This window comes from Helianthus annuus, chromosome 10, assembly GCF_002127325.2.
Source record: "Helianthus annuus cultivar XRQ/B chromosome 10, HanXRQr2.0-SUNRISE, whole genome shotgun sequence".
NCBI classification, from domain to species: domain Eukaryota; kingdom Viridiplantae; phylum Streptophyta; class Magnoliopsida; order Asterales; family Asteraceae; genus Helianthus; species Helianthus annuus.
In genome coordinates this window covers 143,844,559-143,869,958 of record NC_035442.2, presented here as the reverse complement: position 1 = coordinate 143,869,958, position 25,400 = coordinate 143,844,559, and the positions used below count along the sequence as shown (strand labels likewise).

Sequence of the window (25,400 nt, the reverse complement as noted above, 5' to 3'; positions counted from 1 at the left end):
ATCTTCCACATTGTGATTCTAGATTGATGATGAAACCATTGACCCACCACCAATAACAAAGAGAAAGGAATTATTGTATGATGACAGCAGGATATCTTACCACTTGATTTGTTGTACAACCAAAATTGTGCTAACTTTTTGTCTTAAATTAGTACCAATGTCAAAATGGTAATTTACTTCAATATGGTATGATCAACATTTGTAGAAAAGAATCACCAAACAAGACAATCCCACCTTACAAAGAAACCAAACCTTTATTATTTCATATGTAGTAACTAGCAAGCCCTTGATACATATGGATATAACTTAAATATAAATATTAACCGTAAGAAACAGTCTGGACCACACATTTTAAACGCAATTGTATTCAAAATGTGTGGTCCAGATTAGTTCTTAAAGTTTAATTTATGTTTAAGTTTTTAATGTAACTTGACACATGCGGTTTATTTCAAACTAAAATAGCATAAAAACAGTTGTGTCTATGACCAACCGTAACCATAGTCAAGAACATATACGAGTATGAGGGAGAACGGATAGAGCAAGAAAGCCACGAACGAAGTCCATAGAGGAAAAGTGGTTCGACAACTGCCAAACACGCCCATAACAATGCAAACGATAAGAATCACCAAAACTTCGGATGAAAAATCCCATGTCAATCCTCTAGCATATACAAGTGCTAAGAACACCGATAAGCACAGCACATTGTTCATCGTTACGGCTCCATATAACTGCATAGATATAAATATTAGTTTTTAACATTTTTTGTGCACTTTATGTAAATCCATCAACAAGAAGAAAATGGAACAAACCTCGGAAAATGTTAGAGAGGCAGATCTTTGTTTTTTACGGGTGGCAAAGATGATAGCCGATACTGCTTCACTGGAGTTCGTTGCTAATGGTAGTACCATGAATGAAATGAAGAAAGACGGGATATGCGTTGCAGCCGAAAAGTTATCAACAGCATCTACCAGCGGGTCAGCAAATACAGCTGCTATAACCGTACCAAGTAACAACAATAACACCGCCTTAATGGTGGTTGTACGAGGGTCATCCACCCCTTCCTCTTCTTCTTCGTCATCATGAGTTTGATCTCCCAAAAGATCATGTTCTTTCTTCGTCTCCTGTGAAATCAATAAAAATATTAAATACCCGTATTAATATTTTTTTATAACCGTGAGAATCTGTCACTGGAAAACTCGCAGGCCCCATGGATACCCTGCTAACCAGTGGGACCAGTTAAAACGCAGTTTGCGCTAGACAGGTGACCTTCAAGGGGTTAAGTAACAAGTATACCTCGTAATAGTCATGAACATACTTCAACGAGTCAGGACCGGCAAGAGAAGTAGTCTTTTTAAAACCTTTGGCCTCATCGAGCCATCTTCCAATTCCCGTCACAAATTCATCAAACTCGACTTCATTATTTTCAGACGTATCAAAATCTTTCATAACTTTAGTCACAGCATCATCTTCATTCAAATTTATCTCATACAACTGCATGCCTACGACCAATGCCCTTAGTTCAGGGACCGAAAGGCTTCCGTCTTGATTAACATCAATCGAGTTAAACAGCCTGTCACAAGAATCATCAATCAGACCCCATAAAAAAGTTAATAAACGGGTCAGATTGGGTTCAGAACTAACTTGAGTAAAACTTCTTGGTTAGGTTCACCGTTGCTATCAACGAGTCTTCCTAGTGCACGCTTTTTCAAGTACTTGAGAATCCTAGATCGAACGTGTTTATGTTTTGCAAAATCAAGGTGTCTCTTCTGCAATGTCGGTTGATAAACCTGCAAAACCGTTGCAGAATGTTTTAAGATAGTCATTCTAACAAGAACATGTATGGTGTAGACACTAGACAGCCAAAATGTTACCTGATAAAGGCAGTATGCGATTAGAAGCGAAACCGAGAGGACTAAGGCTACTAAAACCGCAGTGTGTCTTCCGGAAGTCGAATGGAGGATTTGTGGGAGTTGAACAACGATAAAAGGAAGCACGGATACCGCCATTATCATTGCTGAATAGCTTGTCCAAATATCAGTACTCACACCAGACCCTGCACCACATTGCAACAAAAAACAACGTATATTATTTTACACCATATGCATATGCATATATATATATATATATATATATATATATATATATATATATATATATATATATATATATATATATATATATATATATATATATATATATATATATATATATATATATATATATATATATATATATATGAAAAGGGAGTGTAACAGAAACTGACCTCTTAAATTGAACCCTTTTGTATCTTTGTTATCTTGAGCCACTGAGTTTTGTAGATCACACTTGCCAACGACGATACAGGTTCCCCATATGCTTGTAAGAAGCATGACGGTTGAACCGGCCAGCAACCCCATTCCGACCAAGACTTGGTCTTGAGCAGTTTCTTTGCTTCCTGATAGTCCAGATACTGCAACCATATGTAAGTGGTTAATGCGGATAACAGGAACCGTTGTTGGTATGGGTTCATAGATATGGGCTGAAGCATGAAGGATGGATTCGGGTTAAACAATGATTCACTCAAACTAGGCTGCAAATGAGCCGAGGTGAGTTAGATCATGGATAGGCTCGAGCTCAACTCGATAGTGTTACAACAATCTAATAAACCAACAAGTTTTATTGATCAAGTCTCAAGTTTGTTGTTTGATTATTGTCCAAAACTAGGGATGCTAAACGGGTTGTATTGTGGATTAGCGGATCAAACCCGAAACAAACCTGAAAATCTGATTTGAAACCAGAACACGACACAAATATTTGCAGGTTAACACGAACATGGTTGGTTTCACCTAAACTTTATTATTTTATCTTTTGCAAATTAATACTCTAAAATTACATATTTACACAAACAAATACAAATGTATATGAAAACAATTACCTTTAAACTATAAAAGTTGATGATAATTTCTCTCTTTTTTTATTTTGGCATAAGATACTCAACCATTTTAATCTATCATATAAAAATAGATTTAAAAAACATTAAATAAATAAATGGTTTAAATACTCAACCCACAAGCCCAACCCGTTTAGCTAAAAGTGTTTAGCCTGACCCAAAACTATTCCAAACGTGCAAATACCGTGTCACCATGGTGTTGTATTTTTGTGTCGTGTCAGAAATTTACTGGTGATGGAAATGAAGGTATAATTGTTTACCTAGAATAAGCATAGCATCCGGAAGTGCACCAAGGGCCGGAAGGCAGAGGCCTCCAACTAGACCAGGCCCTAGAATTTGCAACAACAGTTCACTACCCGCGGATAGGTAAGTTGCGGCAAGGTACATGAGGTAACCATAGACGATAATGAGGAACAGGTTCCCGAACGCGGTGGTGGTGCATGGCATGAATCCGTACGTCTGTTCACACTCTTGGGGTGACGATGTGTAGAAAGGGTTGAGACGGAGTATGCCTTGGTCCCCATCATTAACGCCGTCAGACACTGAAGGCGAAGTGGTGGTTATGAAGCGGCCAGCTGCGGCGACGGTGAAGAGGGAGAGGATGGTGATCAGAGTAATGTATGAGTTGTTGTTAGCCATGTGGGCTGGGATTAAGGTTTGGGTTATGGTTAAAGATTGTAAGGCAAAGGTGTATTTATATGTTTGTTTGCATGGTGAATTGCAAGAAGCTGTTTAAACTGTTTTTAGTGATATTCTGATTTTTGGCTCCTTTGGACAATCCAAAAGAGGGCATAATTCCTTTAATTTTATAAAATTCAAATACAAACATGAATGAGAACAAGAATATACAATTACTTGTTACATACTTATCACTCTATTCATGGCTTTTTCTAATATTTAAAATTACTTATTTCCTCCTCTAAACATTACTGAACCACAAGAATAGGATAAAGAGTTGTATATAGTGTTTCAACTTTCAATTATGGTTTTCTGATTAATTTTTTATATTTAATCAAATTAGTAAAATTAAAAGAATGAATTAGTTCTATATCTTAATATTCTGAACCCATCTCTATTTGATTTTACATTTGTTTATTAGAAAAAAAAAATCAGTATTTTCAATACCAAATGAGGAGCTAACCTTGTAATTTTGGAGCAAAGCCCGTTTAAGGTAGGCCCAATTTCAGTAAGTCCAAGGATAGACTAGCCCATTAGAGTTAAGCTCAAAGAATTCCAATAAAGAAGTTTCACAATGTGGACCCAACTGATTTTAGCATTAAAGTATTCACGGGGCTTACAACCCGTAGACCATCAAAGGGTGGCAGTGGCGGAGCTTGACAAAAAATTCCGGGGGAGCGGAAAGTCATGGGACCAATTTTTTTTTCCTATCATTATGTTTCGGGTTGTATGTTCGGGTCCGATATTCGATTCGGGTCGGGTCGGGTGAAACAATAAAACTCCAAATAAAACTAAATAATCTTCATTCATTCAAATAACGTGTTCTCACACATAAAACTAAAAAAGCTAAATATTGTTTAACAAAAATAAAGACCAAAATATTTATAATGATGCGAGATAAATGGCAGTTACCTAGACGAACAATTACAACTCAGCCCAATTACCTTTAAGATAAATGGTAAGTACCTTTTAGGGTGTGTTCCCGAGTTAAAAATCCCTCCCCATCTCTCCCCTCCCCTCCATGTCTTTCCAAATTGGAAAGACTATTATCAGGCAAAAAAAACCCCATTTTCCCTCCCCTCCCCTCCCCTCCCCCTGTTAAGTGGATCTCTGGAACACAGCATTAAGATATAAAAAATCAATAAACTTTGATTTATATATAAAGTAGTAGCAAAATTTACTTTACGTTTATAAACAATTATAAAAACTTACTAATAGCCCGCTCTTCACGTCATTTTAACTCAATACGAAAATATGTAATAAATATGTTAGACAATAAACTTGGTACGGATAGAGGATTTTTTGGCAAAATAATTGGCGGGAGCGGACCCATATAATTTTATTTTTTTCGGACGAAAAACTGCAAATATTATACTTTAGCCGAATTATTCGGGAAGGGGGGTGCACCCCCGGCTCCTTAAAAGCTACGTCCCTAAAGGGTGGGGGTTGCTGAATCTTTAAATGAATAAACTACATGAACAACCTAACCTAATGGATGCATGAGTAGACGAGTAATGCCTATGGTTTAATTTTTCATTTTTAACTAAAATGTTATTTTAATCGTTTTGTATAGAGTTTGACCCTTTTTAAATGGTTGGGTTGTCACGTTTTGATAGGGTTTTTAAATTATTTCAACCCATATATGCGCCCCACGCTAGTGGTTCTACCTACGCCCAAAGTGGGTGATTTGGCAAGGGGCTTTAGCCCATTACAGATGATGATTTAAGGATAATCTTACCACTCGGTACATAAAAATTGTTTGCTTAATACTTTATTTCAGTTTGATTTATTGTGGCTTGCTTCTTACCCTACTTATAGATTTATATATATATATATATATATATATATATATATATATATATATATATTTATAATTTTATTAATACAACTTACCATGCACTACACCCATAAAATAGAAATCAGTGAGCAAAAACCTCTTTACCACTTTCATCTTTTGATCCAGGATTAAATTCATAATATTTTTCATTTTGTTCAAATTTGATCACTTTTGAAACATGGATGATGAGCACAAAATGCAACTTAAAACTAAAGAAACTTACACTACACATTCAAATTACACAGAATGAGGTTGGGGGTGGGGTGGAATGGTCACCCAAACATGCCTATTAGTAGCAAAAACAGGTGAGACATATACCTAGGTTTAGACTCTTGAGCTGCAATGGCTGAATCTATGACCAACCGAAAACATAGTCCAAAACATATACAAGAACAAGGGAGAACGGGTAGAGCACGAAAGCAATGAAAGACGTCCAAAGAGGGAATGTAGTACGCAAACTGCCAAAAATGCCCATCACAACGCAAACAATCACTATAACAAGCACTTCTGATGAGAAATCCCATGTCAATCCTCGTACATAAACAAGCGCTAAGAACACCGATAAACAAAGTATATTATTCATCGTTGCTGCCCCGTATAACTGCAAGAAAGAAACCCACTAATAAGATATCTAAAACTTAATGTAAATTGCTAATAAGAAAGCGAACCTCTGAAAAAGTTAAAGAAGCGGATCTTCGCTTTTTGCGAGAAGCAAAGATGATTGCAGACACTGATTCACTAGAGTTGGTTGCCAATGGCAAGGCGATGAACGAGATGAAGAAAGACGGGATACTTGTAGCGGTAGAGAAACCATCTACAGCATCCACTAAAGGATCCGCAAATACAGCAGCAACAAGTGTGCCCAATAACAATAATAGCACTGCTTTCGCTGTGGTCCTGCGTGCGTCATGTACACCATTATCTTCATCATCACCGCCTTCGTCTCCCAAAAGGTAGTGTTGTCTCTTTGTTTCCTGCATACGCAACGAGAGTTAGATGGGTCATGTTCACAGGTCAAACCGGTAGAAACCCGGAAATTTGACATGAATCCAAACACAACACGAACCTGAAAATCATGTTAGACATGTCAACCCAAAGACTGCTACAAATTTTCACTAAACCCAAAAAATTATTTTATTTTATTTTATTTTATTTTATCATATTGACACTCTAAAATGAAAATTTTGCAACCAATAGTACAAAATGTATATAAATTAAGTATGTTTAAACTATAAAAGCTAATGTTAATTTCTCTTTTATCTTTTAGATTTATGACATAAAACACATCTTAAAAAACATAAAAATAAACGGGACACCAGCGATCCCACCAAGTCAATGACCCGTTTAGCTATACGTGTTCGCTGGTCGACCCCAACCCGTTTTGGACTAAATTAAAACCCTTAAATTCCTTGTTAGACGTGTTTGCGTGTCGTGTCAGAAAATTAACACCCGCAACTCATACCAATAAGTGATGCCTTAAATGGTAAGTACAAGATTCATCATAAATTGGAAATATCATTCAAGTAAAAAAAAAAAAATACCTCATGGTAGTCATGAATATAGTCAGGACCAGCAATAGGAGACCTTATTTTGGTCCTTCTGGCCTCCTCAAGCCAATTTGCTATTCCGGTTACAAACTCTTGAAAATCTACTTCTTCGTCTCCAGATGTGTCAAATTCTTTCATGATTTTATCAATCGCATCGTCTTCGTTCAAATTTATAGCATTTAATTGCATTCCCACAACTAGAGCTCTTAGTTCCACTAGTGAAAGGTGTCCATCTTTATTCAAATCAACCGAGTTAAATAGTCTGCCATAGATAATAGTAAAAGGTTATTTTACTTGATTTAAATACTTACAAGAAATTGTAAAATACATACGTACTTGTATAGAACATCTCGATCAAGTTGGTTTTGATCGTTTGTAAGTCTTCCAAGCGAATTTGTTTTTAAGTACCGCAGAATTCCAGACCGAACGTGCTTATGCTTTGCAAAAGCAATGCGTCTCTTCTGTATGTTAGGTTGATAAACCTGCAAAAACGTTCTCAACCGACGTCAATCAACCAATAAGTAAGTGACTAATATTACACCTAAAGAACTGAATCACTGATCTTGCTGATTGAGTACGTATCTATACCTGATAAACGCAGTATGCAATCAGAAGAGAAACGGAAACTATAAGACCGATTAACACCGCTAAGTGTCTTCCAGAAGTTGAATGGAAAATTTGTGGGAATTGAACAACTATAAAAGGAAGCACAGATACAGCCATTATCATTGCAGAATAGCTGGTCCATATATCAGTAGTCACACCAGAGCCTGCAGCAGAAAAGATTACTATCAGCCAAACGGGTACGACATCTCCCAAGGGAACTATTTACCGGAAAACTCACGGGACCCACCAATTACCTGCTAAGTTAAATCCTTTAGTATCTTGGTTATCTATAGCAATTGAGTCCTGTATGTCACATTTGCCTATGATGATACATGTTCCCCATATAACAGTTAGAAGCATGACTGTTGAACCAGCCAATAAACCCATGCCAACAGAGACTTGGTCTTGAGCTGTTTCTGGGCTTCCAGATAACCCAGATACTGTAAAAAAATAGATCAGAAAAAAAAAATATATTATATTGCTATATGATATGTGTTGGATAATTCAAAGAATCTGAATATTCTACAAACATATGGATAAAGTTTGACTTTCTTTTCTAATTTAGTATTACTAGCCATCATAAAAGCAAACATAATATGCGAATCCATTCAATACTTTTTCTCTAAAACGACCCATTCCAAAATGAACCATTTTAGTCAGAACTTGTTTTGACCCGTTTATCAAATTGACACTTTGAAACACTTCATTTGACCTGAACCCATTTTGCCCGGAACATGTTTTTGACCCGTTACCAACAAGACCCACCCATTTTTCCCAACTTAAAGTCAAATAATCAGAAACTTATAGTACAGTCAAACAAACCCAAAAAAATAATAATAATAATAATAATAATAATAATAATAATAATAATAATAAAGAAGAAAGCCGAAAAGATAAAGCATAAAAAATAAAGAGCTACATGTAAAAAGATATGGATAAACTACATGACACTTGTTCAAAAGTAAGGCCTTCATTAACTACCGGGTACATAGGTTCGATTCCCACAAAGGGGGTTTTTCTCAGATTTATTGGGTTTCCTCCTGAATTGGTGTATAGGCATTATTGCCTAGTGGAGATGGATATGATCGGGTGGTTCTGCTGGTGGCACGATGATACTCCAGTGGTCCGTCAGTGATCCAAATTTGCCGTTCAAAAAAAAAAAGTACAACCGAATATCACGACCTAAAGTAACCACACATCACCATCCAAGTAAGGTATTAAATATCTTCAGCATCATTAATTCTAACTCAATCCTTAAAAAACACAAAAATACCTAAATTAACTAACAACATCAGCCAATCAAATTAATCCATAACAACAATAACACATATTCAACAATAATCCTATAGATTTGAGAAGTAAAACTAAGGATGATTATTTGTTTAACCCAAAAGACTATAAATTTGAGAAGTAAAACTATGGATGATTATTTGTTTAGGGATGAGCATTTGGTTCCGGCTATCAGTACCAAATTTTCCGTACCGAATTATTTTGGGTACTGAATCGGTACACATTTATTTTGACGTTTTCGGTATCGGTACCGGTTTGGTAGAGTACGAGTAATACACCGAATTTTACCTTCAAATACCCGTATCGTACCAAACATTTTCGGTACTGGTACCGGTACACATATTTAATGAATTTCGGTACCGGTATTTTCGGTAGTGGTACCGAGCTCATTATGTACGACCTCATAACTAAAACAAACCGGAAAGATTCTAGAAGTAAAAGAAATTGTACCAAGAATAAGCATAGCATCTGGAAGAGCTCCAAGAATAGGAAGAAACAAACCACCAACAATACCCGGACCTAAAATCTCCAGCATTAACTCACTACCAGAAGACAAAAAGGTTGCAGCAAGAAACATGAGGTAACCGTAGACCAAAACGAGAAACAAATTGCCTAAAACAGTGGTGTTGCAGGGCAAGAACCCGTAGGTCTGCTCGCATAACTGTAACTCGTTCATTGATGATAAGCCGTCGGAAACGAGATCGGCGGAGGAAGTGGTGGTGGTGATGAGGCGGCCGGTGGCTGCGACAGTGAAGGAAACGGAAATCGTGAGGAGGATGAGGAGATTGTGAGGCATATTGTTGTTGAGGGTTTGGTGCGTGTGTTAGTGTGTGTTTTGGTGGTTTATAGTGATTGCTCCGGTGTGGTGAACGAGTTGGAAGCGCGTAAAGACTAAAGAGAGAAAACGGTTTTAGGAAGACGAATGAATGGCAGCGTGTAGTTAATAATTATATATCTTAAAAGTTCGTTAAGTTTATTTATTATTTTATTATATTAAGGCTCGAGGGTGTGATTGAAGCTCCTAGGGGCTTTATCAGGCCACGTCAGCGTCACATAGGATCTACCTCAATCATGAGGCTTTATCACGCCCCTCCTTTAATTTGCATGGTGTGAATAGAGCCTCATATTAAACAAAATTAAAAAAAAAAAAACATTTCATTGGTTTAAATCATCTGGACCCTACCTGATAAAGCCCTTCTCCCTCATTACCATGATGGAGCCCCATCAATGGTGCCCCCTCTTGAATTCCTCGGTGTGGTTGTATAGCGCCCCGGGGCGCTATAGAGGCTGAGTTAGCCTGGGTGGCGCCCCCACACCCTCCGGCCTAAGAGTAAAATGCCCGGATTGTCACCCATAGTCTTTGCTATTTTTTCACATTCTTAACTTTTTAAAATTACCGGTATATTCTATGTAGTTTGATCGTTTCCTGCTCAGATAGTCCCATGCTAGTATTTTTCTATTAAGTTGATGTAAAAAGACTAAATCACCCTTACTAAATTAAAATATTTAAAAAATCTAACTAATTGTTTAATTTAAATATTCACGTGAGCCCCACCATTATATATATATTGTTTTCGAGTCAGTTTTCGAAGACTCGTAAATAATAACTTTATTTGTATAATAATATATGGCTTTTTAATATTTTATTATTTAATATTATAATAGTATATTCACTTCTAAGTTTAACATATTTTTATATTATTATTTTACTTTTGTAAAATTATATTTTCTTTTTCATTTATTATTTATTTTTCTTCTTAAATCATATTTTCGTTTTAGATTAGTTTGATATTTCTTTAATAACTTATGTTCGTTATTTTTTTCTACAATCATAAACAATGATTTCACTTTTATAATAATATATAGTTTTTAATATTTTATTATTTAATATTATATATATTATTATTATATTTATTTTTAACTTTTAACATACCTTTTGTTTTATTTTACTTTTTTTAAAACCTTTCTCTATTATCATTTATTTTTTGCTATAGTAATTCATTTTCTTTTTTTAATCATATTTCCATTATCAGTTAATTTCAAATTTCTCTAATAATTTACGTTTGTTAATTTTTTTTCTAAAAACTTAGGTACTAGTTGTGTTTAATACTTTCCCTTATATTCCGGAATAAGTTTTGTCCAAATAAAATTGTATTCAAAATAAAGTATTTATTTGGGGTCGTAAAGCGGTATGATGATAAACAAAACCGATTATGACGGTTTGCCTTTCTAAACACAATGCTTCAATTTCAAATAACGTTTGTTTTACATTATCATTTACTTCGTTTCGCTGCAACGCGCGACGTCAATGTAACACCCCTAAAACATAAACCTTTTATTATAAATTCGATATCGGTAATAAATAAAATGAACTAACTAGGAATAAAAATAACCTAGTTAGAGGAAAGTCTTGTAGTAACATGTTAGTGGGTTAAAAACACCTAAAATAAAAACCTAATAATAGATGAGGGGCCAAAGGTGTTAAAAATCAAACTAGTTTGTAATTAAAACAAAATTTAATTTCCAAACACACACTTGTGTGTGTGTGGATCGTACAGAACACCGGGGGGGGGGGGGAGCTTGCTCTCAAACCCTAGTTCATACAATTTGATCAAATTGAAGACCTAAATCAGTTCCAAAACGAAATCCAAGCATAGATTAGTGATCTCCTTAGTAAAGGGATCATAAGGTATGTAGAATTTCATTGAATAATTCCATCTTGAACTCTAGGTGAACATATGAAATTCGAAATTAGTGTTGCATGATTGTTGTTTGAATGGATTTGGAATGAAATTGTGACTAGGAATAAACCCTAGTCAATTGCTTGTTGAAATTTTGCTTATTACTTGTGAAACTCATAATTACCAATGACGGTGTTAAGTGGGTTATGTAGAAGTATGTTAAACACTAGGATTATGATTGTTATTCTAGTGTAATTCGAGTTCTATGAAGTGATTTCAGAATGTGATGTGAAAAATTGGCATGAACTTGCTTAATTGATAATTAATTTTGGCTACATAATTAGTCATGAGCTTGATTGTAAACTTCCAGAAATTATGCCCTTTAGGTGTTCATAGAAATGCCTAAAAGAAAGCCTAATGTTAAAAATCTGATTTAAAAACGCATACTTGTATATTTTGGCGAATTATGCGTGAAATGTTAAGAAAAGAGTTCTAAACAATTCGTGCTTGAACTCTATAGGAAAGGAAACCGGAACGTCGAGCGGACAAGCCGGTGGTGACGCGCGTTTGAAGGTATGTAACCTTGTTCCGTTACATTGTGTTAATTAGAAATTAAGGTCGTATGAAATAGTGTTTTTACGAAAAGATAGCATCAGTTGGAGTGACGAAGATCATTATTAGGTTAACGAGTCAAAAACTTGATTAGAAAATGTTTGGTAGTCATTGAAAATGGAAGATTCCATAAATGAGCCAAATGGGTCGAATCTATATATCTATATAATACATCTCCTTAGGACTAAGATGTAATTTTACCCCCTAATTTTAAGATGGTAATCCAATAGTCATGCATTTTTACCTAATTTTCATCATTTTATCCCAAATCTGCCCCTAATTCATTGTGTATCCTACATGATTCTTGCGCAATGACTATTCAATCCCAGTTGTGTACATTGAAGACGCATGAAAGGGTAAATTGAAGAGGCCGACTGATGATTGAAACGGTGCCTTTGAATGCGAATATTAACATCTGATTAATGATGCAATTGAAAGGTCGTGCTTTATGGCCCTAGGGAAGAAGTTGTTCCATTTTAAGAGGTTGAATCCCGAGGTTCCTGCTCCTCAACTGTTTCGCCTGAAACAGCCCTCTTCATCTCACCAAAACCCTAATCGGATTCGTCAACCACCACATCTGTAGGTTTTTCTTTCCCTCTCCGTTTGTTTTGTTTCCAATTTATTTTAATATATGAATTAATTCATCATTCCCACCCTCTGTGTTCTTTCGCTGACAGCCCATTGTTCAATTGTTTATGTGTTCAACCTTTGCTCGATAATTAATCCGTCGACATCTATTTGATTTCAACCAGTTATGTAATGATATGTTCGTCATGAGCAATCAGTTAGTTGATTATTGATACTTATGTGTCTTTTTGCGATTCTTGTTACAGAGTATTCTTTTGTCACCATCCTTTGTGCGATCATGATTGCTTCAAAATTAGGTAACAATTTATTCTGTGATATATGATTGTTATTCTATGTTTTTGCTGATCATCTCTTCTGTAGCTTTTACGCGGCTGCTGTGTTGTGAAATTGGGTCAGTCTCTGGTGCAAGATAAGTCCCATCTAGGCTTTTTCTGTTAAAGACTTGCTGGAAATTTACAACTATGCAGGACTGAAGAAGCACGAGGAAGTTATCCTGCATGGTATTGTTACTGTCGGCTGCTGGATCTTATGGAAAAGGAGGAATGACATTAGGTTTTCTGGCATTAGGGTCGATATTGGTAAAATCTTTCAAGTTGTTATGGTGCTTGGTTATTTTTGGCATAGGAGTAGATCTAAAAATAGAGAATTGTCTTGGGCTAACTGCTGCTCTTTTCAAATGTTTTAAAGACCTGTGCGGCTGTTGTGTTTTGTTGCTGCCCCTGTGTTGGGGTGGTGTTGTTTATAAAAGTTTACTTTCAAAAAAAAGGATGCTTCTTGATCTAGAGTTAGTTCTAGAAGACGGCACTTAAGATCATGCTCGCAAAACGGATATCTATAAATTATCATCATTTTAAGATTGTAAATGAAAGATTTCATTACCTTGCTGTATTTGTGGCAGTGGCTGCAAAATGTTTATAATTCTTGCCTCCATATCATACTGGTTCCCCGTTATTATCTTACTGTAAATTCATGTGTATGTATGCAGTAAATTCATTTTGTGGCCTTACTTTTAGAAGGAATCAATTGAAATATCTGCACAAATTTGAATGCTACTGGTTACTTGTATATTGATAATATGCTTGTGAAGCTTTTTACTCAAGGAAAATGAATGCTAAGAAGCAGAGATATTTATAAGTTGGTATTTAATTCTTATTGTTTGTTACAGATTAGGCGCCATTTTCTTATCATTTATTATTTCTATCTATGTTCACTATTATCTAAACTTTGCTTAGGATGTTATATACATCAGTAGTTCATGGTTAAACATTGTCATTTGAAATTTTCTAAATGGTATGCTTTGTTTGCTGTTCTTAGACTGCATCTTTCCTGAATTAATACCCTAAAACAAGTCATTAAGGATTTGGTTTTGTTTTTGGTGATGATGGAAAAGAGATTTAGAACTCTATTACGCAAGTAGCTAAGTTGGTTAATTTGCTTGATAAAGCGGCTCTTGTGAAGCGAGGTATAACCATCTTACAGAACGACTAGAACATGAGAAATTGCGGGCTCCTCTCACTTTGTATCTTGAAGAACAGAGATAATGTCGGGTCGTTGAAGCATGTAGTGAAAGAAAAGCCAAAAATGGACGAACTTGAAAAAGAACTATCACAATTAGTGAGCCTACATGAGCTTAAATTACAGCTCAAGAAATGGGCGAAACGAATGGTGTTAGATGAGAGGCGTAGGGCCCTTCGTTTAAGAGTCGAGTCATGCAGACTGCCTCATATGGCTTTTCTTGGTAATCCAGGAACAGGTAATCAGCTAATTACAAATTACAGCCCGTTTCTGTTTTGGTTTGTAATATTAGAATATAAGTTTTTGGGTGCAGAAGCGGAACCATGGCAAAGAGACGTCAAATGGCCGTTACTTCGACATGGGTTTGATCATCAACAACTCTTGGAAGGCCCATTTTTTGGTAAATCTGATCACAAGTGCTATTATGGTCCTATGGCGTTTACTTGCTGGTATGATAAAAAAGAAAGCGGGTTTCGACTTATGGGGTTGGGGTCACTACGATGAGGATGAAATTAAGGTTCAGAAAAGCTACATGGGCCCGAAGTATATCAACTATGGTCACGATTATAGGGGTTCGGGGTACAAGGGTTACTTATCTTATGATGTAATTCATTGCACCATGATTCGGTTGAATTTTTGTAATAGCAAACTTGGCTATATTACCAAATGTATGTATAGAACTCGTAGGGCCCACATATATTCTATACTTTCTTGAAAGTTATATAAGAAATTCTGCAAGAATTGTTCTTTATTCTTTCATTTCAACTCTTAATGCAGCCGTTCACACGCAATATTTACAATCACATTAGAATTACATATGCAGCCGTTCACTGCATATCACTGTATAATTGTAGCGATGATTTGGTTATTAATTTAAGAATATAATATTAATACTTTATCTAAACTTGTCACAGCAATACTGTAAAGAAGGAAGCATGTACCCGGCCTCCTAGTGGTGATGATCTCTCAGGTTTTCTTACTCTTTGTTTTTGTAGTTATCTTGCCATGGTTTTATATCATTTTTCTTACTCTTTGTTTTTGTAGTTATATCTTGCCATGGTTTAGACCACCCCGATCCAGCTCACAGGTGCCACTTATTTATTTTCTTTTTGGACCTTATTCTACCAATATTAAGAAGGTAACATGTTAAACGGGTCGAAAATGCCCATAAAACATCCCAAATTATGTTATTTGAACTACTATATCACTATTTCACAAGGGTGTTCATAAACTAATTAAACCTCCAAATGGAAGTAAGTCAACTTTTTTAGCCTGTTCGAGATTTATATGGTTCGGTTTGGAGGTGTAATCGTCTGGTCGGTTTAGAATTCGGAACCAACCATGTAAACTGAACTGGTTATTTAACATTATTACTCACTTTTGAAATATGCAATTATGTTATATGTATATGAACTATATTCAGGAACCCTGTGTATCATTTTAAAAGTTTCAGTTCAAATTCATGATTTTGAATGAAAAAACTAAAAATAGTTTGTACCCTTTCTCATATCATTGACTAAGGTGATCCACTATCACAGAATGAGTAAGCAAATACATGTACATGCTACATAGCCGGCATTTTAGTTTTAGTTTGTGCCTTAAGAGAGAACTTTCATTAGACCAAGAATTGTGCTTACTCGACCCGAAACCCGTTCTGACCCAGACCCGCTCCGACTCGGACCTGTTCTGACCCGGACCCGTTTCGACTAGCTCTCCATTTTGGTGTAAATGTCAACGTGATTACTGGTAATCAATTATATCTTCTCATTATATTGAATAACTACTTTTATTTTTAATTTCTGTTTTCATCTGAATACGACTGTATGCGATCAACTTGCCATTGCTAAGGATAATGATAAACGACTCGGTATGGGAACAAACATGTACCCTTTCTCTTCTTTGCTCGGTGGCCACAACGAACGATGCATCCATTGCATTGCAATAAATGAGTAAATTTTATTGAAAGGGTCAACTGGGCAATATTTATGGAACGGGTCAAAATGGCTTGATCTGCGGCAACTTACGGGATGTTGTTACCAATTCTTTTAAGTATTTCGGAGCCTCACAAAAAACCGCAACTATTAATAAACAAAAGGAAAATGAGTACAACACTGTAAATTGTTGACTCCGCCGCAACGCGCGGGTTTCCCACTAGTAAATGTTTAGTAGATAGTAAAAAAATGTGTTTTGAATAACATTTAGCGATTGTGGATCACAAGAGCGTAACCATGGAATTGGTAATGATACGCCAGTGATTGTAAGCCCCGGAAGATGGGTAAATACGCCTTGAGATTCTAAAAATATTAATAGTATATTTAGTGCAAAACTATGCGGGCCGAATAAATAAAAAGGGGACTATCAGCCTTTCAGTCCGTAAAGTTATGAGTGTGGCACCTGGAGAAAACCCACAGTCATCCTGACCTAACATCATGCTGTTTTGGTTTGCTTATCAAATTTCGGGACGAAATTTCTTTCAAGTTGGGGATGATGCGACAACCGAGATTTCAAGACCTTTCCTTATGTGTCACCTGTTTTATATTTCGTTGTTCATGGTATTATATGTATTATGTTGGAATGTTTTTGATAGTTTAATGAGTGTTTATTTAATAAAAACCTTTAATAGCAAAAACCCTTTTTACATCATTGCTCGACGAAGAACTGTTCGACGAAACATGAAGTTTTTCGTCGTTGGCTTGTTCGACGAAACATGGATTTCGTCGCCATTGGGTTTTTCGCCGGCCCTGTTATCATCGAAGCCGAGGAGAGGCCCAATCCACTGACTTGAGTATATATTGCATAGAGGGTCCTATTATACCACGTAACTGACACATTACAAACCCTAGACCTTTCTTTCTCTCCCTCTGGTGCGACGGCAACGGTGAAACCCGAAACTTTTTTTATTCAAACAATCTAACCAATCCGGAACCTTGGTTAGTATCTTGTTTTATTCATTAGATCTATATCCGATGTGGATTTGTATTGTAATGATTTTGTATGAATACGTTGGATCTTGTGTGCATAATGTTCATCAACTGTATTACGTAGTTAGGGTAGCTTGATGGAGTCTTGAAAGTCCTTGTATGTCCTCATGATTACTGTTCGATTAGAATGATAAGCAGGTATTAATCGAATGACTGTTATGTTAATAATGATCATATGAGTATGCGAATTGTTAAGGCCCTTGTTGCATGTTGATGATAATTGGGAACTGGATGATTGATCGATGATCATGATGTAACTGTTGATGATGATTAGGGTTCTAGAACTTGTAGAATTGTAACCGATTAGATCTTTAACTGTTTTGCTCGATGAAACACATGGTTCTTTCGTCACACCTCATATTGACGAAACATGGAGTCTTTCGTTGACAAGCAATCTGACGAAACATAGGGTCTTTCGTCGACAAGCATACAGACGAAAGATGATCTTTCGTCATAAGGATGTTTTGTCGTGTAAGTTCATGAGTTGAACAGTTGGTGCCTATGATGTTGATTATGATAGATATTTGTGTGTGTATACAGATCCTTGTTGCATGTCAATAAGAACAAGAAACTTGGTTAGATTAGTTGGTATAACAAACTCACCTGTTATGTTATGTGTTAATTATGACATTCACATGAGATGTGAACTTGCATTAGAAAGGTGCTTTGGCTACGTGATATACTGTGATCTTGTGAGAAATACAATCTGTGTGAAAATAATGATTTGTATAATTGTGAAACTGATTTCATTCGTAACCCCGGTAGGGTTGGTTGATTAACTGGAACGGGTAACTTGTTAAATACCAAGCAAATCCAAGGTGAGTTCACTACTCTTTCTCCAAGCATGCGTCCCGAGGAGGGACATCTGGTAATCGTTCCAGGGAGGAACGCGGGTTATTGGGATGTTGGTTATTACACTCATTTCTATCATTAAGTCCCATCATATACCGATTGGTTGCCGTGGAGGCAACGGGGTTATTAGTTGATAGCGCTATTAGGTTTGGCACCCTCACACCGTACCGGGGAGGACGGTCGTGAACTAATTACCTTAACCACTTGACCAATGTATGATAGAGCATTGGGGTTTGGGCAAATAATCTGGAGCCATCTGCGGTAATCGAGTTAATAATAACATCAAATCATTGAAATGTTTTGTACTCATATCTGGTAACTAAAATGTGTTAACAAACTTTGAACTCACCAGCGTCGTCTGACACACTTGTCTGCATGCTTGCAGGTCGTTAGATTCTTGGTTATGGACTTGCTATCTGGGAGTGCTGGAGTGGTCATGGGTCGAGGCTCTAGGATACTTGTTTCGTTGGTTTTGAACACTTGTTTTGAAACAGTCGATTTACTATTTACTTTATGCTTCCGCTGAATGTTTACTTTGGTTTTATCTTATGACTTGTAATTATATTATGAAATAAATGGAATGTTTTGCTTAAATATCTATTATAGTTCAATGTGATTGGTGGCTTGAATCCTGGTACGTCACACGTCCCGCAGTGTTTCCGCATGTGGTATTTTGGGGGTGTGACAATTTGGTATCAGAGTCACTGGTTATAGTGAACTAGGTTTTAAAACGTTTGTATAAAACCAGACTATAACCGAACAACTTCGAAATCGACCATGACACTCAGCTCCAGATCGCAAGGTTCGTATCTCGTTTACTTATTGAATGGCATATCTAGTGTACACTTACGTATGATGTTGCATGAGATTGCACACTTAGCACTACAGACTGAATTCATGTGTACTTGCCTAGGTTATGTGATTGATAGAGTCACAATGTGATATACCTTTAGATCTTCGTGACTCATGTTTTGTGGTGTCTTCTGTTTTGCTACCTGAATTTGAGGAACCTTTTAGCATAAGTTGAGAGGAGCTGAGATAAACTTGTAAATCACATTGCTATTATGGGTGCACACATAATAATAATGTGGGGTGCATGTGAGTCCCAGTGAGCCTTAACGAATGTGAAAGGGGTTCCGCTCTGTTAATTGATGTAAACTCAGTAGTTTGTAGAAGTTATTGTGAGACTTAACTCCTATCATATCTCGACCCTTAACCTTTTCCCTTTCCTCACATAGAATCATGAGCGGACGAGGCCATGGACGTGGTCACATTGCGATGACTCAGGTTGAGTTGACAAACCTTATTAACACCCGTGTGGCTGAGGCTTTGGCAGCCTACCAAGCTGGTACGATATGTGCCAAATACTCTTTATTCTTGTGTTGTGTACACAACTCTTATCCTTGTGTTGTATTTCCTTTCGTCCATTAGGTCAGCAAGCGAATCAGAACCAAAACCATCCGCCTGCTTGCACTTTCAAGACGTTCATGGATTGTAAGCCACAGACATTCTGTGGGACTGAAGGGGTTGTGGGGTTACTGCGTTGGTTTGAGAAGGCTGAGTCAGTGTTTGCTATGTGTAACTGTCCCGAGGGGGACCGTGTGAAGTATGCTACAGGCACTTTGGAGGATGGTGCCTTAACTTGGTGGAATGCCCAGGTGCAAATGTTGGGCATCAAAATGGCTAATGCAACGACATGGGATGACTTTAAGGAGTTGATGCGGGAGGACTACTGTCCTCGTGATGAGATTCAGAAGCTCGAGAGCGAGTACTACGATTTGAAGATGGAAGGGTCTGAGATCGAGGCTTACACGAAACGATCTCATGAACTAGCAAATATGTGCCCTAACCTGTCTCGACCTCCGCCTCGAAGAATTGAGTTGTACATCAAAGGCCTGGCACCAGCATTAAAGAGTTTGGTCACTGCTGCAAACCTTAACAATCTGCCCCAGATCATCCGTTTAGCACACAAGATTACTGACCAAGAGGTCGAACGTGGCTCATTGCTGCCACGTGTTTCTGCTACTACCCCTGCTGCTACAGCTACCACACCTGCTAGTGATAACAAGCGAAAATGGAACGATGCTGACAAAGCAACTAGTGCCAGTCAATCTCCGAAAAGGCCTGACAAGAGCAATACCCATAGTTTCAGTCAGCCGTCCTCAGTTAACCAAGGCCAGGGCAGCAATCAGAGTCAAGGCACCTACGTTGGTAAGAAGCCAAAGTGCAACAAGTGTGGTTATCATCATCATGGACCGTGTGTCCGGGCTTGTCATAGGTGCGATAAGGTGGGCCATGTGGCCAAAGATTGTAGAGCTCCGTACCCAAAGCAGCAGCAGCAGAATCAGCAGCATCAGCAACAGCAAAGGCAACAGCAAAGGCAACAGCCCCATCAGAACCAAGGCAATAGGAAGGGGTGTTTCCAGTGTGGGGATGAGGGTCACATCAAGCGGGATTGCCCTCAACTGAACCAGAACGCCAATGATAACAACAATCGTCAGAATAACAACAACAATGCTGGGAACAACAATAACGACAACAATGGGGGAAATGGTGCTCGCGGAAGGGTATTTACGATTGGTGCTGGTGATGCTAGGAATGACGACAATGTCGTGACTTGTACGTTTTCTGTGAACAACCTCTTTGCTTCTGTATTATTTGATTCTGGTGTCGATTGGAGTTACATGTCCCTCGAGTTCAGTCAACGATTAGGGTTAGCTCCAACACCTCTAGAAGCTAAGCATGTAGTAGAATTAGCCGATGGTAAGACAATTGAAGCCTCGCACATTCGTGTGGGATGTAAAGTAGATCTTGTGGGTCAAGTGTTTGATATTGACCTCCTTCCTGTTACCCTCGGTAGTTTTGATGTAGTGGTTGGTATGGATTGGTTGTTTAAGCATCAAGCTAAAATTCTCTGTAAAGAGAAAATCGTGTGTATTCCTCTCCCCAGTGGAGAATATCTATCGGTTCAGGGGCATCGCAGTGGTGCGATGGTTGGAATCATCTCCGCTATGCAAACGCAGAAGTGTCTACGAAAGGGGTATCCTGCTATTCTAGCACTTGTCACTGATACTCTGTCTGAAGAAAGGAAGATCAAAGACTTACCAGTTGTTCGTGAATTTTCTGATGTGTTTCCTGAGGAGCTTCCTGGTTTACCTCCTCACTGTCAAGTGGAATTTCAAATTGATCTCACACCAGGAGCGACCCCAATTGCTCGTGCTACTTATCGTCTTGCACCTGGAGAGTTGCAAGAGTTATCGAATCAACTTCAAGAACTGTTGGATAGAGGCTTTATCCAACCCAGTTCTTCGCCTTGGGGAGCCCAGTTCTGTTTGTGAAGAAGAAAGACGGGTCCTTTCGCATGTGCATAGACTACCGAGAACTTAACAAGGTGACAATTAAGAATCGTTACCCTCTGCCACGTATCGACGACTTATTTGACCAGTTGCAAGGGTCCAGTTTCTACTCGAAGATTGACTTAAGATCGGGCTATCATCAGATGAGAGTCCGAGAGGAGGATGTTCCTAAAACAGCTTTTCGAACACGGTATGGGCATTACGAGTTTTTAGTTATGCCGTTTGGGTTGACGAACGCGCCAGCGGTCTTCATGGACCTCATGAACCGTGTATGCAAAACGTATCTCGACGACTTCGTTATCGTGTTTATCGACGACATTCTGATCTATTCAAAGAGCAAGGAATACCACGAGCGACTACGTCTTATTTTGGAACTTCTGAGGAAGGAGCAGCTCTACGCGAAGTTCTCTAAGTGTGACTTCTGGATTCGAGAGGTACACTTCCTTGGCCACATTGTGAATGAATCGGGGATACACGTGGATCCTGCTAAGATTGATGCTATTAGAAATTGGGCGGCACCGAAGACTCCTTCAGAGGTGCGACAATTTCTTGGTCTCACTGGGTACTATCGCAGATTCATTAAGGACTTTTCAAAGATCGCACAACCTCTCACCTCGTTAACACAGAAGGTGTTGTATACTCGTGGGGAACGAAGCAAGAAGATGCTTTCTAGTTGTTGAAGCAGAAACTCTGCAGCGCACCGATCTTGTCTTTACCTGAAGGTACAGAAGATTTTGTGGTATATTGCGATGCTTCCATTTAGGGCCTCGATTGCGTGTTGATGCAACGCGAGAAAGTGATAGCTTACGCCTCTCGACAGTTGAAGGTACATGAGAAGAATTACACGACTCACGACTTAGATTTGGGGGCCGTTGTTTTCGCATTGAAAATCTGGAGGCATTATCTGTACGGTACCAAATGCACTATCTACACCGATCACAGGAGCCTTCAACATATTTTCGACTAGAAGGAATTGAATATGCGACAGCGTCGCTGGGTAGAACTTTTAAACGACTATGATTGTGCCATCAAGTATCATTCGGGTAAGGCTTACGTGGTAGCTGATGCCCTCAGTCGAAAGGAATCGAAACCTAAACATGTTCGCGCCTTGCAGCTCACTATCGATTCTAACTTGCCTGTCCGGATCCGTTCTGCACAAACCGAAGCGTTGTAATAGGAAAACATTGAAGCAGAGTACTTAAGAGGCATGGAAAAACGACTTGTAGAGAGATCGGATGGTATCCTCTACTTCATGGAGCGTGTATGGATTCCTTTGTTTGGTAACCTTAGAGAGCTTGTGATGGACGAAGCACACAAGTCTCGATAATCTGTTCACCCAAGATCGGATAAGATGTATCAGGATTTCAAAGTCATGTATTGGTGGCCGAAGATGAAAGCTCACATCGCGACTTATGTGAGTAAGTGTTTGACCTGCTCGAAAGTTAAAGTGGAATATCAGAAACCGTCTGGATTGCTGCAACAACCAGAAATACCCATGTGGAAATGGGAGCAAATCGCAATGGATTTTGTCACTGGGCTACCTAGAACTCAAAACGGGAACAACACAATTTGGGTGATCGTTGATCATCTCACGAAGTTAGCGCATTTTCTAGCAATCAAGGAAACAGATAAGTTCTCACAACTAGCTGCTGTCTATCTAAAGGAAGTGGTTTCTAGGCACGGGGTGCCGACCTCTATTATCTCGGATCGTGACCAGCGTTTCATTTCAGATTTATGGGAGTCGATGCACAAATCGCTTGGCTCACGCCTCAACATGAGTACTTCTTATTACTGATGACTGTCGTAAGGGTCAATCAAAAACCTAAATAAGCTACGTAGATAGCGTAAGTAGGGTATCGTATCCACGGGGAATTTGTGGTTAGTGTCGCGTTTTTAACTATGAACTAAATTAACTGGATTGGGGGTTTTGCGAGTTTGATTATAAAAACTAGAAAGCTAAGTAATAAAGTTGTAATCAATACGAGAAAGAATAACCTCTACCCGGAATCCCAATTACCCGTTTAACATCAAAATCTGTTTACCGATTCAAAACACCACATAGACATGGCCTCAGAATTAATGAATCTGATTAGTTATCAAGGATAGTTTTTAAGATTCACTATGCAACCTAATAACCCGTTTAATTGTATCAACTACCCACCAATTTACTAACCCGCTAACAACGCAAGGAAGTTGCCAATACGCTTAATAAATGACAAATAATTCAAACACAATAAACGTTTACCAAGAATCCAACACGAGTGGTCAAGCTGTACCAGTTACACGAATCCGCAAACAAGAATTAATGCCAAACAATGTAAAAGTTCATCCGAGTAGAAGTTATAAGAAGTTTAGCCGCTCATTGTTGTCATACTAGCTTCGGTAATGATTCGGGAATTGCAAAACATGAAGTATGGATTTGAATGATGGCGTATGATGGAAAAATGATGCTCTACGTTCGTCCTAGGGGTTCTTGTGCGACTGTGACGGCTGATTCCCCTTGTCAAAAGTGATCCCCCTATATTGTTTGTGACTTAATTGAATTAATAGTCCCTTCAGAATTGTCTCTCTTTCAATCTCGGCACACACAAATCCCATATATCAGCCCAAAAGGGAAGTCCACATGCACAATGGTGGCCTCCAATGTCACACTTGTTGTCAGCTCACGTGCAAATTATATTTGATATTCCACATGCATGTTCCATCCATTAACATATTAAACCTACATATTAAAACCATATGAAATTAATTGCATTCTTAATTCAAAGAATTGTTTCAAAGTTACATATTCCATTCTTGTTTTCTCGTGAATCATATCAAGGCATTTAATTGCATTTAACTACCATACTTAATTTTCTTAAATTATAAGTGTTCACATTCAGTGTTTAATCAGTATAAATTGAACGTTTTAGCTTATTTCATTTTAACTCGCATGATATTAAAACCACATCAAAGAACCATAATTCTAACCAATATCAATGCATTTTAATTATAATTAATATGAACTAGAGTCGATCTAAAATGCACCGATCAAATCCCCACACTTATCTTTTTTCGTCCCCGAAAAAATTATTCGCAATGGAATCACAATCAAAACAAATGGCTTTCAATATATTCATTATTTTATTAGACAAATCTAACCACACGTTAACCAAGATTATGAATATACTGTCCACTTAAACCCAACCGCCGGTTTCGAAGCCCTTATTTTCGATCTATTAAGTTCAAGTAATATATAGTTGTCTATGGATCCCACACTCAAAAGACTACGATTCCACCTATTCCCATTTCAAGCTTATGAGATTAAAAGATATTAAATCTACCGTCTTATATAAAAAACTCTTATGTTAGTCCGATTAAACTTTATGATGGAAGAATGGATGATATTGCGAGCTTACATGCTTTTGTATACGATCAGTTTAGCGGACATACGCCACACGAGTCACCATCCCCATGGTTAATGCCATAAACTTCACGTTTTTTTTTTCTTTTTACATGTGCTCAGATGACTGGATGGAATTTTTTTGGGCGCCACACTGTTTCGGATTTGTTTTCACAAAAAGAAATAGGTGTGCCAGTTTAATCGGAGAAACTTATAAGTTTTTTACTTATGACGTACCCCTTATACTTTCCACAGTTTCAGTTTTACCATAGCTTCTAAGGCGGGAACCCACAAGACTCCTATTTTAAATTATTTTATATCAAGCTTAAGGAACCTTTCAACCGGCTGGGCCTACCCACATATCCTAAGTTAGACGTGTAACCGAGTGTTTATTATCTCATATATATAGTAATCGAAAGCCAATGATCTGATTATACCTATCATCTTCCATTTTGTGCAAAAACCTTCTCGAGACATTTTCTATTTTTTCAAATTTTTTTTTTTTGGATTTTTCTTTTTTCAATTTTTTTTTCATTTTTTTTATTT

At 37.6% G+C, this 25,400-nt stretch overlaps 2 protein-coding genes and 1 long non-coding RNA gene across 4 annotated transcripts; 1 reads left to right on the top strand and 2 right to left on the bottom strand.

Moving 5' to 3' along the window:
• Positions 1-219: 219 nt before the first annotated feature.
• LOC110885861 (sodium/calcium exchanger NCL) lies at positions 220-4,100 on the bottom strand. Its single transcript, XM_022133585.2, has 7 exons — positions 3,190-4,100; positions 2,264-2,449; positions 1,872-2,053; positions 1,642-1,787; positions 1,294-1,570; positions 810-1,121; positions 220-728 (listed from the first exon to the last, which is right to left on the bottom strand). The coding sequence occupies exons 1-7, from the start codon at positions 3,566-3,568 to the stop codon at positions 480-482; spliced, it is 1,731 nt and encodes a 576-aa protein (XP_021989277.1). The 5' UTR covers positions 3,569-4,100; the 3' UTR covers positions 220-479.
• A 1,465-nt stretch (positions 4,101-5,565) lies between these two features.
• LOC110885862 (sodium/calcium exchanger NCL) lies at positions 5,566-9,815 on the bottom strand. The gene is made up of 7 exons (XM_022133586.2): positions 9,338-9,815; positions 7,852-8,037; positions 7,580-7,761; positions 7,328-7,473; positions 6,986-7,253; positions 6,113-6,418; positions 5,566-6,045 (listed from the first exon to the last, which is right to left on the bottom strand). Exons 1-7 carry the CDS (start codon positions 9,681-9,683, stop codon positions 5,797-5,799), a joined length of 1,683 nt encoding a protein of 560 aa, XP_021989278.1. The 5' UTR covers positions 9,684-9,815; the 3' UTR covers positions 5,566-5,796.
• A 1,625-nt stretch (positions 9,816-11,440) lies between these two features.
• LOC110885863 lies at positions 11,441-14,985 on the top strand. 2 transcript variants are annotated; one of them, XR_004869598.1, is made up of 6 exons: positions 11,441-11,576; positions 12,089-12,141; positions 12,510-12,759; positions 13,014-13,064; positions 13,129-14,506; positions 14,597-14,985. It is a non-coding gene; the product is annotated as an uncharacterized LOC110885863 (long non-coding RNA). The 2 variants fall into 2 exon arrangements; XR_004869597.1 differs by having other exon boundaries at positions 13,129-14,521.
• Positions 14,986-25,400: the final 10,415 nt, after the last annotated feature.